At 35.8% G+C, this 18,754-nt stretch overlaps 1 protein-coding gene across 1 annotated transcript in view; it reads right to left on the bottom strand.

Annotated features, from left to right (window-relative positions):
- agmo (alkylglycerol monooxygenase) overlaps positions 1-13,613 on the bottom strand; it is an 81,911-nt gene extending 68,298 nt beyond the window's left edge. The window contains exons 1-2 of the mRNA XM_056474461.1: positions 13,376-13,613; positions 244-374 (exon numbers count right to left, since the gene is read on the bottom strand). Of these exons, the coding sequence (XP_056330436.1) occupies positions 244-374; positions 13,376-13,534 (290 nt within the window). The 5' untranslated portion in view covers positions 13,535-13,613. The remainder of the gene's footprint in view (positions 1-243; positions 375-13,375) is intronic.
- Between the last annotated feature and the right edge of the window lie 5,141 nt (positions 13,614-18,754).

Below are 18,754 nucleotides of genomic sequence, written 5' to 3'. Positions count from 1 at the left end.
AATATTATTTCATTAAAAACAATTAAAATTATATAAACCGTTTGTCCTGAAAATAGTCAACATAAAAAAACTCAGACACATATAAAAATAAATAAATAACGAAAAACAATTGTGATATTAACAATTTTCATATTATAAATTATTATTTACATATTACAAAAAAAAAATTCTACTACTCCAGGATTTTCCAAAAATGTCTATTAATAGATTTTGTGTAAGCTTGGGAAGTTGTTGTGGACTCACTGAGGCAGACGGGACATCATCCCTGCGGACAAAGACGTAATGAAGTCGTTGATCTTAATGTGAGGGCCATCTGTCTTTAAGCAGCCCAACACAATCTCCAATAATATCAAGCCAATGAAATATGGTGTGGCCTACAGCACAAAAAAAAAATATTCAGCAGTGAGTAAACACCAGCATAACACAATTACAGTATAAATATTACGGTAAAACTGTTCACTTTTGTAAATCAGACAGAAAGTGATGCATTACATTATAAAACATTAAGCTTTATAAGTTTTACACATGACCTTCTGTAAGAGCCCAACAATGCATGTCAAACTAAGCGTAAAAATCTAATATACTAAGCGTCTGTCAGCAAATAAAGTGATTCTTTGTTTGCGTAAGGATGTGCATTGATTCTGTAGCAAAGTCATGAGATCAATTCATAGAAATGCAAGGTATATAAGCACGCATACTGTAGATGTTCACCAGAATTTTAATAACGATCAGCTGATCCTTTTTTTTTTATGTAATGGAAGAAAATGAATGAATGTCCCTGTCACAGTGTTCTGTAGGACTGAAAAGTACACTGTGACCGTAACATACGCATATTGCACCCATACACTTACATGCATACACTTTCAAACATGGTTCGATTGCCGGTGTTGTGCCAAGAAACACACCCCTGCCGTTAAATGCATCACCTTTAAAGAATTGAGGTAAAGTTGGTTTTATATTTGCACATTCTGACTTTCTCCTTCAAAATATCATTTCAGAAAAGAATTATTTGCAAATTCTAAAATAGGGAAATCATATTAGCAGCCAACTACTATCAAAGTACCCCAGCAGGCACACAACGTCATAAGACGTTACTATTAGGTTAGATTAGGTCATGGCATCAAGTGACCAAAAATCAATGCCTAGCTAGTGTCTAAGGACAATGTTATTTTGATGTCCAATAACGACGTCAAATTACGTTGATATTTGGTTGATTTTAGGTTGTGTTGGAAAGTGACCAAAATCCAACTTCCGATAGATGTCATAGTGGTAACGTTCCACACAACGTCTAGGTGTAACATGATTAGACATTGATATTTGATTGATTTTATGTTGGACATTGACATTAACCTGATTTTCATTTCCAAACAATATCCAACGTCTCTATGACGGTGGGGTACATGTTGATGTCCTGTGCCTGCAGGGACAAGATTGCTCAGTCAATTAATTAGTGCTAATGTTGTTCCATGGTAGACAATATAGGGAGCATGCCACAAGTTGTCACTGAACAAATGTGACTGACTGTGAAGCCAACTTTACCTCAATCTTTATAGACTTTCCTTAACTTTTTGATGGGTTGTCAACAAAGGAAAACATAAAATTGTTGTTGTTGTTTTCCATTGACATATACTCTAGATATCGCATACGGACCCTGAGCATGCGTCAATATTGCCGCCATCCAGTGCTCCCATGACAAATGTCATTCAACCGCACTGGTCAAGACTAAAGCCAATGTGAAGATGCTGGACTTGATACTGTGTACAGGCATAGTAACAAGCAAAAAAAAGAAAACAAAGCAAAGCAAAAAGCAGAACACTTCATAGGTCAGACGTCGTTTTTACGTTTTTGTATGTTTCAAACTTTTGTGCTAAACAAGTAGCTTTATTGATAATACAGTGTCTTTTGGCACCATAAAGTAAAAGTAGCACAAACTTGCACTGAATTCTAGGCTTATGCTAGTTTTGTGGAATAAAATCAGCAAACAATGTAAATGAAATATGACAACAAGATGCTACGGTGCCAGAAACTTGGATTGCTGTCAGCTAACTGTACGAGTCGTTCATAACAGAGATTCATTCTCAAACGAATCGCTTCCTCCATTAGAATGAGAATTGAAAGCAGGAGAGGGGATGTGTTTCAGGATTAGATCAAATTTAACAGCGAAAGTGGATAATACATTTCCATGCACACAAACACACGCTCTTTGTCGGCAATGCCCATGCACTCACTTATCCATCAATGTAGAAAAGTGATGTCAAATTATAATTTTCGTAATTAAAAAATATATATATATATATGCATACTGACCACCGGGAAATCTCCCAATCATAAATGAGTGTATATATATCTCTAGCTCTGGATGGCCAGACCTCCACTGCATCTTGGTCCCACATTCATTTTAAAGGAGTGCTACTGTACCCTGCACTAAAATTGCAGCTCTATTGACCCATTCCTTCCAATAGACAACAATAGCATAAGCGAAATCTAATGTAAATATCTACGGTTGTTTTTAACTAAACCACACATTAAACAATTCACTCCACTTAATCTCATGGTTATTGTATTTAAATTAATCTATTTATTTATTGAAATATACATCTGCGGTAAGGGCAGAGTTCCATTCATGAAGTTTACCTCGGTCAATCTCATTAGTTGTGATATTATCTCTTTGTTTTTATCAATTTAAGTTAATAGATGCACATTTCAGAGGGGGTGCATTTTACAGCAGGGGGCGTTTCTCAGCACAACACCAGTTATCACAACTAATGAGAGTGACTGAGGTAAACTTCATCAATGGAACCCTACCCTTACATAAGATATATATTTAAATAAATAAATTGATAGACTTTAAATACAATAACAATCAATGAGATTGAGTTAAGTGAACTGTTTAATGTGTGGTCTAGTTGAAAACCGTTTGTTTAAAACCCACCAAATAGGCAAATTTTAGAAACAAGCTCATTACATCATCTACACTACAGTTAATATTTTTATTTTACGTTTATTTGTAAACCTATTGCCTTTAAAAATGTGTTTCACTTCTTGTGCTTGATAGCATACAATGTTGCCCAAAGTGCTGAACACAATCAATACGAATAAAAAGTCCTACATCATTTACATAACAATTAAAACATAAAGCAAACCAATCACCATTAAAAAGGCTCAAATGCTAAAGAAAAAAGATGCAGTTTCAGACGCTTTTTAAAAACAGATGGAGTTGGAGCATGTCTAATGTGAGGTGGAAGATTGTTCCAGAGTTTTGGGGTGATAACTTTCTGTACCAAGGACCTTAGTACAGAAAGAACAAACTGATCAGAAGACCTTAGTGATCTACCAGGATTATATACACATGTAGGAGATCTGATCAGTATAAGGTGGTGCCATCATTTAAGGATTCAAAAATAAATTAGTTTAAAATCAATCCATGGCCGCAAGGCAGCAAGGCCAGAGAGGAAAGAACTGGGGATGTGCTCATACTTGCGAGTCCCTGTCAGAAGTCTCACAGCCGCATTTTGGAATAATTGCAATCTATTCAGGGAATTTTTACTAATACCCACATGCAAAGAGTTGCAATAGTCAAGTCTTCTCAAAATAAAAGCATGGATCACCTTCTTAAGGTCATTAAAAGAGAGAAATTACTTCAGTTTTTTCCCCCATTTACAACTTGTGTCAAAAGTGGATTTAACAACTTAATTTACTTGCCTGTTAAATTTCAGATCACATATCGAATGGAAACCCTAGGTTTCTAACAGAGTTTTAATAAGTTGATAGCTCACCAAAACCGGGGGCAGGATCCCCAAACCAGACCAGCTTAGTTTTATATGATATTTTTAATCAATTATGGGCTTTTTTTTTTTGTAAATGTGGACTGAAAATGGTAATGAAAGTCTATGAAGGGGGTGCATTTTACGGCAGGTGTGTTTCTCTCAGCACAACACCGGCAAACAAATATGTATACACAGATCTATGTACCGCTTTCAGTGTATTGGGCATGTGTGTTAGTTTAATGTGAATAAGTTTTTATTTATTTTGTCTACTGTCTAAGGTTATCACGGTGTGTATGTACCAATTCAATACAAAACCAATTCAAACAACATCCCATATCAACTTTTCATAACACACTGAAATAACCACAGACACCTGCTCCTTTAAACACAATTTATTAAAACACACACCATAGAAAGATTACATACACTCACCAGTATCCATTCCTCAGAACCAAACCTGTTCAGGCTGCAACCTAGGACATTTATACAGTATTTTCCCACCATGCATTCAGAGAAGCCATTTTGGGGTGACATCATCAGGGTCACGACCTCATGGCCGGTGGGAAAAAAAAAAACCTGTTGTTCTGTTGTTTATATTCATATTGGTTGTTTGTTGTGTTGTATTTTGAGTTATGTATGCATACTTATTTACTTCTGTTAATTTATATTTTGTTTAATGTCTTTTATATGTATATTTGTCTACCTATTACCATACCAAACTATAAAATGGTATAGTCCATGGGCGGGGCCAATTATATAAAATGGCTTCCAAACACTCCAGGTGGGTAGTTGCAGGAGTAGTTTGTACTGAGTGGAGATACTGGAGAGGGTCTGTTTTCGGCAGATTTTGTTCAGAGCTTTTGATTTACGGTAGCTGATCATGCATGTAAATACCTTGTAAATATTGTATGGTTTATTTTTCTTTATTGTTATTTAGTCACTTTCACCCTCATCAGCATCTTACATATAATATTTTTTTTTCTGCTATAACTAAAAATATATGGGTTGAAATTGACTTTCTTTTGTCAAAAATTTTATTTGATTTATTTCAAACAAAAAAAAAAAATCATACAGAAAACAATTCTTTAAACAAAATACATTTCAACATGGTCGAAATGGAGTGGGAAGAAGCACAAGCTTAGCATCATAAAAATTATGAAGATAAGATCATGTTCTATAGAGATGTTTTGTATGTTTTCTACCATTTATATGTCCAAGGCTTAATTATTGATAAGTAATATACATTGCTAAGAATATTTTTTTCAGTATTTTGATTTATTTTTTTTTTTGAGCAGTCGATTTGTCATACCTTGTCAGAATGACCTAGCTGCCTTTCAAAACATAGGGAGCACATTTTGATGATAAAATATGCTACCCATCAGATTGTGCTACCTGCATAAATTTTGATGTGGATTGGTGCGATATGAGGTTGTAAAATTACCCTAAACCACCCCCAATCCCTAACCCCAACCTCAGAACCAGTCGGTCAGTGCAATACAGTGCTGGTAGCATAATCTGACAGATGGGATAAAATATTAGGACACCCCACATATTCCAGATTTTCAAACTGTAATTTCTCTGCTGAATATTTACCTGTATGTACCTTTACATCCTCACAATAATATTTGTTTAAAAGTTCTCCATGTTTTATGCATAAATTTAAGTTGTGCATACATTTTGTTTATTATAACCTTTAAAACTTGATGCTAAAATTATGCTAATAAAAATACATATGTATATAACTAGAGTTTGCTTGATTTGACACATTATTTAAAATATGTGGCTAAGAAAAAACAGAATTTGAATTTTAATCGGCCAAGTGAAATAAAATCCACTGGGTATTACTGAAAGTTATTAGCGTTTTGCCATGTGAAAGTCTGAAATTTCATTTATAATGGTCTTAAAAAGGTCTTAAAATGTCTTAAATTTGACGTGATGAAACCTGCAGAAGCCCTGTTTTTACCCAGACATTTAAAAAGAATACATTTAAGAGCAGTAATCACAATACCATCAAACCGTGAAACTTTTATCCAAGGTTATCATATCATCAGAATCTTATACCGGCCCATGCCTAATTTGAAGTCAAAATTATGAGCCCTCCTGTGATTTTTTTTTTTTCTCTCCTTTTTTATTTTTTATTTTTTTCTTTTTCAAGTATTTCCCAAATTATGTTAAGCAAGAAAATTTTCACAGTATTTCCTATAATACTTTTTCTTCTGGAAAAGTGTCATTTGTTTTACTTTGGCTAGGCAGTTTTAAATTTTTTTAAAACCATTTTAAGGTCAAAATTATTGGTCCTCTTAAGCAATATATTTTTTCGATTGTCTACTGAACAAATCACTGTTATTATGTATGAAATGGGCAGTTTCCATTGAAGCTGGACTCTCTACGCAGTCAATGAACATGACTGTTGACTAATCATCCGGTAATCGCAGATATCGTAACTCAAATGCGGTATTTAACTTTGGAGCCTAAAGAAGGATTTTCAGGATTTCTTACCCTTGGATTAGCCATCAAAAGCTAGAGCAAATCACGAAAGACCAATTAAAAACTCAACAGATGTGGTGCTGGCTGTGCTCTGAGTCACTCTTTGCAGTGTGAAACCCGAGAATCACTTTCTCACATGCAAACACACTCTCACACACATGAGTACACTGAACTGAACAACAGTACAGAGTAGATCTACAGGTGGAACGGGACACGTGTGTTTGAGTGCGTGTGTGTGTGTGTGTACAGATGTGTGAACTGAGGCACGGGTGACCACTAGGGAACTCCTATGACACGCAAACCTGGACACATCTGGCTGCCAATTTAGTGAAGCAAATGCTGCCAGTGCAATGAAAACATTCAAAACCTACAAACTAGTGTTAATGAATGAAATTCAACCATAGTACATACTTAATAACACTATTTTCAATAACAAGTGCACTTCAATTTTGAAATTAACGCTTGAAAAATACTTTATCATCACATGTTTAACTGTACGCACACAAAATCAAAATGAAAACTTCACTATTAGCCTTTGGAGAAACATATTTCAAGCTCACAAAAAAAACGCTGAAGGGCTCTTTAATAGTTGTATATAAATGCTGTGATTGTGGACTCAGATCTCACCATGGAAGAAAAAAAAAACATTTGTGAAGCAGATGTGAGTATTTGGGGATTTTTTCAACAGCTTTCTTGGTCACATTCTGGACGGTTCATGTAACTTTACACAGAAAACACAAAACAATCAAATCCCTTTATTACAAATCTACTGTCGGCTAGACTGTTTTCATAAACATCTCTAATACAGTAAAATAGTTGAGTGTTTCTTACATTCATTCACTCATTTTCTTTCGGCTTTGTCCCTTATTTTTCAGGGGTCACCAGGAGCGGAATGAATCGCCAACTATTCCAGCATATGTTTCAAGCAACGGATGCCCCTTCCAGCCACAACCCAGCTGCCATTGTTGTTACATCAATATCTCTCAATATGTTTTTTAGGGGGATCTAAATTTAAAAAGTAGGTAACAATACATTTTAGTGTCATGTTTATGGACACACATTCATACTACGCAAGTAAAAGTGCTTGTACAGTACAATGTAGTTTAAGTGGTTGCAATATTATTTTTAAAAGGATATGTCTCCCAAAAATGAACATTTTCTAGCAAGTTACTAAACTTTTATGAATTTAACGCAAAACAAGATATTCTGAAGAATGTAAAAAAAAGCAGCCACTGACATCTATAATGGGTGACACGGTGGCTCAGTGGTTAACACTGTGGCCTCACAGCAAGAAGGTCGCTGGTTCGAGTCCTGGCTGGGTCAGTTGGCATTTCTGTGTGGAGTTTGCATGTTCTCCCCGTGTTTAAGTGGGTTTCCTCCGGGTGCTCCGGTATCCCCCACAGTCCAAAGACATGTGGTATAACTGAACTGGGTAAACAAAATTGGCTGTAGTGTATAAGTGTGTGTGAGTGCGAGAAAGAGTAGGTTTTTCCCAGCACTGGGTTGTGGCTAGAAGGGTATCCACTGCGTAAAAAATGCCAGAATAGTTGGCAGTGATTGTGTTCACTGTGGCGATTAAGGTGAAGTGAATGAATGAATTAATGGACATCTATAATAACAAAAAACTATGGAAGTCTATGGTTGCTTTTTCCAACATTCTTCGGTATATTTTTCTTTTGTGCAAAACAAAGAAACACAGACAGGTTTGGAACAAGTGGAGAATGAGTAATTAATGAGAGATGTATGCTTAATAAGTGGCTACTCAAGAAAGTATGTGGTTTTGTATACAGCCCCTGCCTTTATGTAGTATATCGAATGATTGACTCAAATTTTTAATTCAAAAACTGATTGATTCAAAAATTAATATGTTTGTTTATATTTAAAATATATTATCTTATATAATACAAAAAAAAACATACAGAAATACTTTTGGCTTCCATGACAAATTGTGTGTTAAATTAAATAAAAGTTAAGTTAAAGTTCTCCCCGTGTTGGTGTGGGTTTCTTCCGGGGGTCTCCGGTTTCCCCCACAGTCCAAAGCCTGGGTTGTGGCTAGAAGGGCATCCGCTGCATAAAACATAACATATAAACCACCATATAGTTGACTGTAGTGTATGAGTGTGTGTGAGTGCGAGTGTTTCCCAGCACTGGGTTGTGGCTAGAAGGGTATCCACTGCGTAAAATATATGCCGGAATAGTTGTCGGTTCATTACACTGTGGCGACCCCTGATATATAAGGGATTACGCCGAAGGACAATGAATGAATGAATGAATGATATATGTAATAACAAAAAAATAGGGAAGTCAATGGCTGTTTTTTCCAACATTCGTCAGTTTGCTTGTTTTTGTGTTCATCAGAAAGAAGAAACTCAAACAGCTTAAGAACAAGTGAAGGATAAGTAAATAATGACAAATGTACGCCAAATAAGTGTCTACTTAAGAGAGTATGTGGTTTGAATACAAGCAGATCATTCAGTAAACCTCATAAAGAAACACAAACAGGTTTTGAACAAGTGGAGGATGAGTGAAGAATGACAGATTCATGCCTAATAAGTGGCAACTCAAGAGAGTATGTGGTTATAAATACAGCCACTGCCTTCATGTAAAGTATTGTTTAATGAATGATTGACTCAAATGATTTATTCAAAAACAGATTTATTCAGAAATTAAAACGTTTGTTTGATTTTTAAAATAGAACTATCTTATATAATACAAAAAAATCATACAGCAATATTTTTGGCTTCCAAATATTTTTGACACATTTTTGTGGCACTTTAAATTAAGTTAAGCTCTGGGAGTAAGTTAAGTTAAATTAAGTATATATTTTGGGAATATTTGGCAGTTCAATCCGCTGTGGCGACCTCTAATAAATAATGGACTAAGCTGAAGGAAAATTAATTAATTGAATTTTATTTTATTTTATTTTATTTTATTTTATTTTATTTTATTTTATTTTTGCAAGCAGATCAACTCAATAATGTTGGTTAACTCATTGTTCAAAGCAACTTCGAAATAGTATATAATTTAAAATTGAAGAAAATACTGAAAATATCCAACTGAAATTGTATTTGAAAATTTAATATGAAATGTTATTGTTTTAATTAACTTTTAATCAACACACACCACGATGACAGTTAATTAATGCATTAAAAAAACGATTTCTGAAATGCTTAAACACTGCTTTTGGTGCAAGACCAGAAAACACAGAGAATTTCTATTGTCTCCTGCACCCACACACACATCAAGCGACAGAAACTTCAAATAAAGTTGCGCAGAATGTTGAGGGAGGCAATTTAACAAGTGTGTGTTTGTGACAGAATTACAACAATTAGGATTCCTGCTGTGTGGTTAATTGCTATTTCTCTATTCATGTGTTTATGGAGGCCTGTAAAAATGTGAGTGTTTTACCTCAAATAACAAACATGTGTTGATTTGAGTGCAGCCAAACCCAAAAAAACACACATATGGGTCTGTTAAAACGTGAGGAGCGAGCACCCCGCTGCAGGGCTTGAAAACCTGAGCAGGTGGCAGACTTATTTACTTCTTGTTTTCAGGCATGGTGTTCACTGTTTTTACACCTCCATGAAAATTAAGAAAACCACACTATTAAAGGTGAAAAATGTACTTAAGCCACCATTTAAATGCTTAGATTTAGGCTTGTCAGAAAACATGGGAGTCGCCATTACAGTCATAAAAAGTGTGTCTTAAAAACATATTATAATGCAGTATTATCAATACTGAAGAAGCCCTAAAGACTACAAAATTATGCCTTATAAATGCTATAAAATAATAATATTATCCATAATATTTTTTATAAATATTATTAATAGACTATATAATGTATTTAGTATTCAATGACTAATTTTATTCATTTTATTGTCTAATATAAATGTTAGGTGTATTTACATATTTATGTACTGTATGGAATAAGTAAAAGTGCTGGTCTTGCGGTATGTACATGGTAAAAAATTATATGATCAATTAGCTATGACTTCATAAGTTAATTGTAACTTATAAAACTAAGTTAATCACGTTCTAACTTAATTTTATAAGTTACGCAAGCCATTAAGCAAGTTTAATATAATATAAGTCTAAATGACTCATAAGGTTAATTTGATTCAGCTTATAAACTTAAGGCCACCAGTATTTGTTTACAGTGTACTGGCTTAATATACAGTACTGTGCAAAAGTCCTTAGCAGCATATACCCACTTTGTTAGCCTAAGCACAATATAAAATCAATCAATCTCTTTATTAAAAACAAACAGAAAATATAGGAAATATGTACAAAAAAACAACAACAGCACAACATTTCCACTTCAAACTTATTTCAAAATTTTTGTTCTAATTGTCTTGACAATTTGTGAAATACTGTGATGTGTAATATCAGGCTTGTTTTAGCACTTTCCAGAGTTCTTCTTTAGGCTTGGAGTGTCATCTCTTTCTTTTTCAGGCCAGGTGGTCTCATACAGCCTCTATAATATTCAAGTCTGGACCCTGTGGAGGCCATTTCATGACTGTCTGTGTTTCATCAGCTGTTTTCTTTCTCCAAAAAAGATTTCACTGCACTTAGTGGATCATTATCAAGCAAAAAAATGAAAACTATTACCACTGAAGTCCTTTCTAGAAGGAATACAAATTATGGTTTAAATGGTTTAAAACCAATCTGTGCTTTTCAACATTCACAATTCCATCAATTCAGACAATATTGCTAACAACACTGGCAGAAATGCAGCTCAAACCAGGACAATCAGCCTCTCTCCAACATTGTCCTTCACACCTCTTAACAAACCATACATCAGCCAAAAGATAATTTATTCACCTTGAATAAATCTTAATTTTTTTTAAATTTAAAAAAAAAATTATACTTATGACAGGTTTTGTGGTAAATGGTCACATATATTCATTATACCATCAGTAAAACAACAGACTTGTTGTTGGCCTAAAACCTTTGCACAGCACTCCATGTACTGTACCATACTTCTCTTTAGAATGTCGTGAAATATTGCATGACAGAACTTGTTGTTATGCAATGGGGGTTTTAATGTAAAACAAACAAACAAAAAAAATTTATTTGAACAATTTTACAACAAAGAAAGCTGCCACAGGCGCTAAAACAGTAGTTATGGTGTAACTTATAATAATATACAATGGCGTAAATATCAAATTTAATCGAATCGTCTAAATTTATCTGTGTGTGTACTTGCCCAGTTATTTTGTTTTCTGCAATAAACAAATGTCTAGGATTGGTTTTGAATCATTTGTGAAACACAAAGTATGAACATACAGTATCATCACTATATAACATCTAGGTTTCTCTGTATAATTGATTAGTGCATCCTTTATTTTCTGCAGTGAAAGGAAACAGGCCATTAGATCAGTATTGTATAACCATCAAATGACTCGTGCTTACATGTACTGCTCATACACAAAGATCTGAACTTTGCACTGTATAATGTCACACAATACTATATCTGCCAGTCATGCATGCATAACATGTGATTTTAACAGTCATTTTAACAAAAGAAAAAGCTTCAAGAACTTAAACAGTAGTCAGAGTTTGTTATAGACTTAAGACTATAAATATAAGTGAGATGTATGAACTGACTGTTTAATGAAAAAAGATTCAACAGAGAATGTGCATCTTAAAAAAATTATAGTCTTTTAATGTTGACAACACATTGTTGATCATGTTTTATAGTGCTTTTATCGAAAGTATTGCAACATTTTGTGTGATCTGTTGGTTTGGAAATGCTTCTTAGGCCCAGAAGAGTTCACTGGGGAAGGTGGTAACAACAGCCAGTAAGTTTTTGGGAATAAAACTAAAGAGTTTTAAATGAGGCTATAATGATAGTCAATGATGAGAGGCATCCTTTATCATACACCTTCAAATTTTTACCATCAGGTCGTCAATATTGTGTTGCCAGATGTGTAAGAAACAGGACAAAATGATCATTTATACCTCAAGCAATTAAGTTTTTAAATTCCTCCTCTCTCACTAGCAGTTGATGGCCAGTATACTGAATATTTATTAAGAGCAGGGGTTCCAAGATACTATAGGTTTTAGAGTGTATGCTGCAAATAAAATTTCCCTACAGGGACAAATAAAGTAAACTAACTAACTAACAAACCAGGAATATCTCATTTAATTGTGTTTGTTACTGATGTAATGGCTACCTTTATTGGTTTTATTTTTCTGCAATAACAAAGGCCTCTGGATCAGTATTGCATAAACTTAGCAAGTGAACGTGCTTGTCATCATGTGTATACAGTTTATGGAGCACAGAATTAAAGGCATAGTTCAGCCAAAAATGAAAATTACCCCATCATTACGACCTTTCTTTCTCCTGTTGTGCACAAAAGAAGACATTTTGAAGAATGCTGGGTCACCCAATCAATTTACATAGTAGGGAAAAAATACCATGGAAGTCAATGGGTACCATCCACCAGCATTGTTCAAAATATCTTCTTTTGTGCCCAACAGAAGTTAAATCAAGTGACGGGGGATTTTTTTCTTTTTAGGTGGTCCATTCCTTTAACTGTTTATTTTTAGTTACTGTGTAACGTCACATAATACAGTATACGACTGCATTACTTGCAGGACAATAATTTTAACACAAATTGTATAGTCATGTCTGCTAAATTAGGAGTTATATACTAATTTTGTGAAATTAGGCTATACTATGAGTGTAAATAATTGAATTGTGCTAATAATCAACATATTATTTATAATTATGTGTAAAACTGCAATAAAAAGAAATAACCAATTAATGGATACTGTATATTGTGAGTGACAGTTGTGTATCCGCCAAACAGTACAAAACATATAGTACAGATCATATAACACAAATGTTCACTGTATAATGTCGTGGTATATTGCATCTTATGGCATTGTTTGTGTTTATAACAATACTTTTAACAGTTTTGCAGCTGCTGCGCGTGATAAAACAGAGGAATGAGGACATATGTGGTCGAAAAAAAGACGTAAACATCCCATAAAGCTCTACTTGTGTAAGTACTTCAGCTAAAAAAAAACAAACAAACAAGCACTTGTGTTGCTGACATGAATTCTTAACTTTCCTAAACTCTTTTCAGTGAGCTCTGCAATGACGTCACGCTTACCTGATTGACATATTTCGGCACCTCTTCTACAGTCGCGAATGACGATTCCTCAGGCGTCATCAGACTGAACAGCATCCGAAAGCCCTGAGAAACAGTCACATTGTTTGCTTCTACTTGCGCCATTGTGTTTGTTTGTGAAGCTGAAGCTCCTCTCAGCATTACTCGGATGTTGTTTATGAACACCTACAGGCACTCGGACCTTTGAACTTCACCATGACGAGGAGAGCGTATGAAGATGGATGACGGGATCACGTGACGCCAGACGGGCACTTTTACTTACTGAGATTATACAACTTTAACTATTGGCCTGCTTTAGGGCTTTTTGCATAAAGCTGGAGGCTTCATAGATACATATAGTAGATAATAGCTATATTGATAAGAGACGCAAGGAAAGATTACAGCTACATTCGCACGTTTTGCATATAATTACTAAATTACGTCATATGACTTGAAATGACGCTATTTATGTTAGATTTTTGTACACTGTTTACCCCAAATGAAACACTAAATCATTTATTTTGGGAGTGTACTTACTGTAAAGTGTTTTGGATTGACTGGTCCAATTTTATTAAAAGATTCTTATTTCCAAACGTTTGTATATCCCCACAACTTTTATTCTTCGGTTACTCTCTGAACCTAGACCCCTCTCATTGTAAATACTGTATGTTATCAACTTATTGCCTTGTTCTGGCTAAATTTTACACCCATAAATGTACATTTTCAAAGAAAAAAACCTAACTTTTATTTATTTATTATTATTATATATTTTATTTACATGTGAACTCCTTAAAAGACTCTCCATTATGATTTTATTGCATGTAAAACTCTTTCTTGTGGGGAATATTTTAAACTTGTATAACTTGCTGGGATTTATTTATGTAAATTTTATATTTATTTATGTAAATGTTTTTGTCTTTTTGTTGATATTGTGTCTTCTTTCTTGCATAATTTAAAAAAGTTAGATTTTAGTTCGATTTTACTGTGATCTCTTGATACATTTCATAGATTTTATTCTCAATAATATTTATCAGCTTTAAAAAAAGTCCAAACTTTTTTTTTTCCTTTACAAAAGTTTTGTTTTAGGTTGTTGATAACAGGCCTGTGCAAATTTGTTTTATTGAAAAATTAGTCTACATGCCTTTATGATCATGCATCCTGAGTTTTTAATAAAGAAAATTAAATGAATTAGTAAAGCTACAGAGAATAGGCTTATAAAATGAATAAAGACCTGAATCTAAATTTGTTTTTGTTTTGTTTTTTTACTCCAATTCGGGTAATGTGTCACTCAACGTGATTGGTGGTCTTTACAGGCTTATTTTAAAATCCTGATTACACGACATAACAACACATCCATATCTCAACAGGGTCTGTCATGGTTTTGGGTCCCCTTGAAACATTTCTGTAGTGTTAGGTGGATATTTGCAAGTGTCGCCAAGTGTCGTGACTAATTGCAGCGCGTTTCTTAAGTTGTTTGTGTTGTGACCAATTGCTGCGCGTTTCTTAAGTTGTTAGTGTTGTGAGAATTTGCAACACGTGTGCTGTCAAATTGATGAAGTGCTGGTGTTTTTTGTAATTGCATGTGCTTTATTAAATTGCATTGCAAGACATTAAGCTCTCTCAGCAACCGTACCATTAGTACCAACTGAGCATCGCGTCAACGCCACAACCTGCCTGAGTATTGTTGCTGACCGTGTCCATCTCTTTATGACCACAGTGTACCCATCTTCGGATGGCATCTTCGGATCATGACAATGAGTTTACTGTACTCAAATGGCCTCCACAGTCACCAGGTCTCAATCCAATAGAGCACCTTTGGGATGTGGAGGAACGGGAGATTCACATCATGGATGTGCAGCCAATAAATCTGCAGCAACTGCATAATGCTATCATGTCAATATGGACCAAAATCTCTGAGGAATATTTCCAGTACCTTGTTGAATCTATGCCAAAAATGATTAAGGCAGGTCTGATGACAAAAAGGTGGTCCAACCCGGAACAAGTAAGCTGTACCTAATAAAGTGGCCGGTGAGTGTATATTTTAAATTACATAAAGAAAGAGACAATTCCTTCAGATGGAAAAAGCTGCACCAACCCAACTGTAAATGTAACAATATGTTGGAAAAAGCTTGTAGTAACTGCTATTGTTTTTGTGTCTCCAACTACATCTAAAACAATGTAGCTTTTCCTGTCCAGCAGAAGGAACCCAAGGAGTCAAAGTGCAGAGAAAGTCTCAGATGTGAAGCCGAAAGTCGCATGACTTTGTGTGTGACCTCTCTATTCCATTGTGCAGCAAGTCTCCTTGGTGATATGAAAACATTCAAACAAAATATCTTTTTGCGGTTTCCTCCGTCAAAAGCAGTTGAAGCGAAGACCGACTCTTTTGGCAGGACCCTCAGAATCACTGGTCCTGGTGGGCAAACATGTCTCCATTCTGCTGTCTTGCGTTACGAATTAGCATGCAGGCTCACTCTGTGGCGACATGAGACAATCTTTCAGACCTGATTTTGTAATAGAATATGATCCGTTTGCTCAGCCACCTCTCAGACTTAAGGCAGAAGTCCTGACCCTGCCTGAAGGAAAAACCAAATTTTAACATATTCCCCTGCTTCTTCCTTAATAACATATTCATGTAAGCTCCTCGCTCGGCCTTAGCATACGTTTGGCCTCATAATCATGGTGATGAGTCGCAGACTCTCGCTGGGTTTCTCTATAGGAACATTCAGCTTAAGGCAGTTGAAGTTGCTGAAGGTTAGAAAAATGTTCTCGACAAATTAGAGCCACAGCTGAATACACAACAACGCCTGCGTATCGGTACATAAGGTGCAGGCCAATTGTGTGCAATTAGGACGCACAATTTCAGCTTCTGTGAGGAGGTCACTATTGCTCAATGTCAGTCATTATGGGGGTCAGACAGATTCTGCTGACGTTTGTGCTATTTCTGTACGAAATGTTGTAAAAAATGTAAACATAAAATGTATTAATAATTCAGATGCAAAAACCCCTAAATGCCATCTGGAATTTTCTTCTAAAATGGCAATTTTTCACAAGCTTCTCTGTGTATGTTCAGTAAATCCACTTTTGTGGCAAAAAATAGGTTCTTTGTATTGCCTTTAAAGGGGAAACACAACAAAAATATTGGATGCTGAGAAATATCCTCATTTTAGAAGAAAATTTTAAAGGTTTTTGCATCTGAATTATTCATATGTAAATTTATGCTTATTTTGAGATTATATAAGCTGAAAACTTTACAAATGAATGTAACCCACCGGTTCGACTATACCCAGCCTGGTCTGAGCTGGGATGGAACCAGCGATTCTTCATATGGAAGTTACTTGCTCTGACAAGGAAGCTAAAAACCATGGCATCTAGCTTACTAGCACCTTTAGAGGGCAGAGGAGTGAGGTTTACCTGCATAGCACTTCGCTAGCTGGCCTCTGTTACAATTACCCCGCTAAACCTCACTCCCATCCTGGATGAGCCCCCACATGTAACCCACAAATCCCACTGCACCCAGCCCAGTCTGAGCTGGGATCGAATCGGCAATTCTTCGTATGGCAATCGCTCTAACAAGGAGGCTAAAGACCAAGGCCTCTAACGTCTGTCGCTAGAGTACCTTTAGCAGTCAGAGGAGTGAGGTTTACCTGCATAGCACTTCGCTTGCTGGCCTCTGTTACACTCATCCCCCTAAACCTCACTCCCATCCCGGACGAGCTCCCACATGTAACCCATCGGTCCTACTGCACCCAGCCCGTCGAACCAGTTATTCTTCATATAGGAGTCTGTTGCTCTAACAAGGAGGCTAATGACTATGGTCTCTAGCGTCTGTTGCTAGAGCACCCTAATTGGTCAGAGGAGTGAGGTTTACCTGCACAGCACTTTGCTAGCTGCTAGACCCACCTCCTCCCCACTCCCACCCACACACACACACACACACACACACACACACACACACTGCACTCATCCCCCAAACCTCACTCCCATCACGGACGAGCCCCCACATGTAACCCACTGGTCCCACTGCACCCAGCCGAGTCTGAGCTTACATCGAATCGGCGATTCTTTTTATGGGAGTCGGTTGCTCTAACAAGGAGGCTAAAGACCATGGCCTCATAGCATCTGTAGCTAAAGCACCTTTTAAGGTCAGAGGAGTGAGGTTTACCTGCATAGCACTTCGCTAACTTTGATTTAAGGTTTACAATACAAATCCAATTAGATTTACACAGGTAGGGATATATTACTTTACAAACTATATTGTATGCATTGTACACATTGTAACATTTGAATATTTTTCATAATATAACAAAAAATAAAAAATTTAATAAATATATACAGTTGAAGTCTGTTTTCAGTTTAAACTCCTGATATACGATTTGCTGAGCACACAAACACAGAAGACAACAGAAAGACGGTGCATGTTGTGTGAGTATTAAACTCTTAAATTATTTCAGTATTAAAGTATTACATTTAAGTATTAAAGTAAGTTTTCTACTATATACATCTAATTATGCATAAACTTATGTGAGGTACATTATCTGAACAGTATAAATGTTTTTTTATATTTTTTAGATTTCTCCCTCCCATATCTCTCCTGGCTGGCTCCTCTTGTCTCGTCTTATTCTATCTCTGAGGCTCTCCTTGCCCTGCTCTCCAAATGAATAAAGAATTATGAATTTGATCAACTAGTCTCTGAACGCAATTGACACCGTCTTCTCAACAAGAAGTTTGGGTTCAGGGGAACCCACCTGTCCCGGGGGGACGTTCGCAGCTGGATACATGATGGACAGGTAGGAGAAGTGGCGCGTCGTGTGCCTGGCTGCTCTGTTCCTGGAGGATATTGAAGATATCTATTCAGAATTTTGATAACAGGGTTTCTGCTGATGGACTTTTGCGGGGCCCTGGGGTATCGACGATTGATGAAAGAGGTCAGTGCGCCTCAAAACCCCACCAAGCTGGCCGGCTGGATTGAAACAGTGGTAAACAGGGTTGGTGGACAGGGGGGTCCAATTTCGCTGCATGTAAAAGTGTATGCGACAAATAAAAGCTTCATCATCATCATTGTCATCATTACACTGTGGCGACCCCTGATAATCAGGGACTAAGCCAAAGGAAAATGAATGAACTAATTGAACTAATTTATAGGCTTTTCTGTAATCTACATGTAGTAAAATTATTAAGAACCAAAATGTCACAGAAATTTCCAAAGGTTTCTCACGTTTTTCAAGCAAGCCTTTCAGTAGCTGACCTCAAACAATAATCATTCAGGGTATATATATTGTATTGCACTGTATATTTACCGTAGTTACTTAATGAGGTGATCAATGTGAATTCATGTGACATGCGAAACAAACTTGGGAAAGAATATCAATAATAAATCATAAC

The sequence above is a fragment of the Danio aesculapii genome, chromosome 15 (genome assembly GCF_903798145.1).
Source record: "Danio aesculapii chromosome 15, fDanAes4.1, whole genome shotgun sequence".
NCBI classification, from domain to species: domain Eukaryota; kingdom Metazoa; phylum Chordata; class Actinopteri; order Cypriniformes; family Danionidae; genus Danio; species Danio aesculapii.
This window is presented reverse-complemented; position numbering and strand designations above follow the sequence as displayed.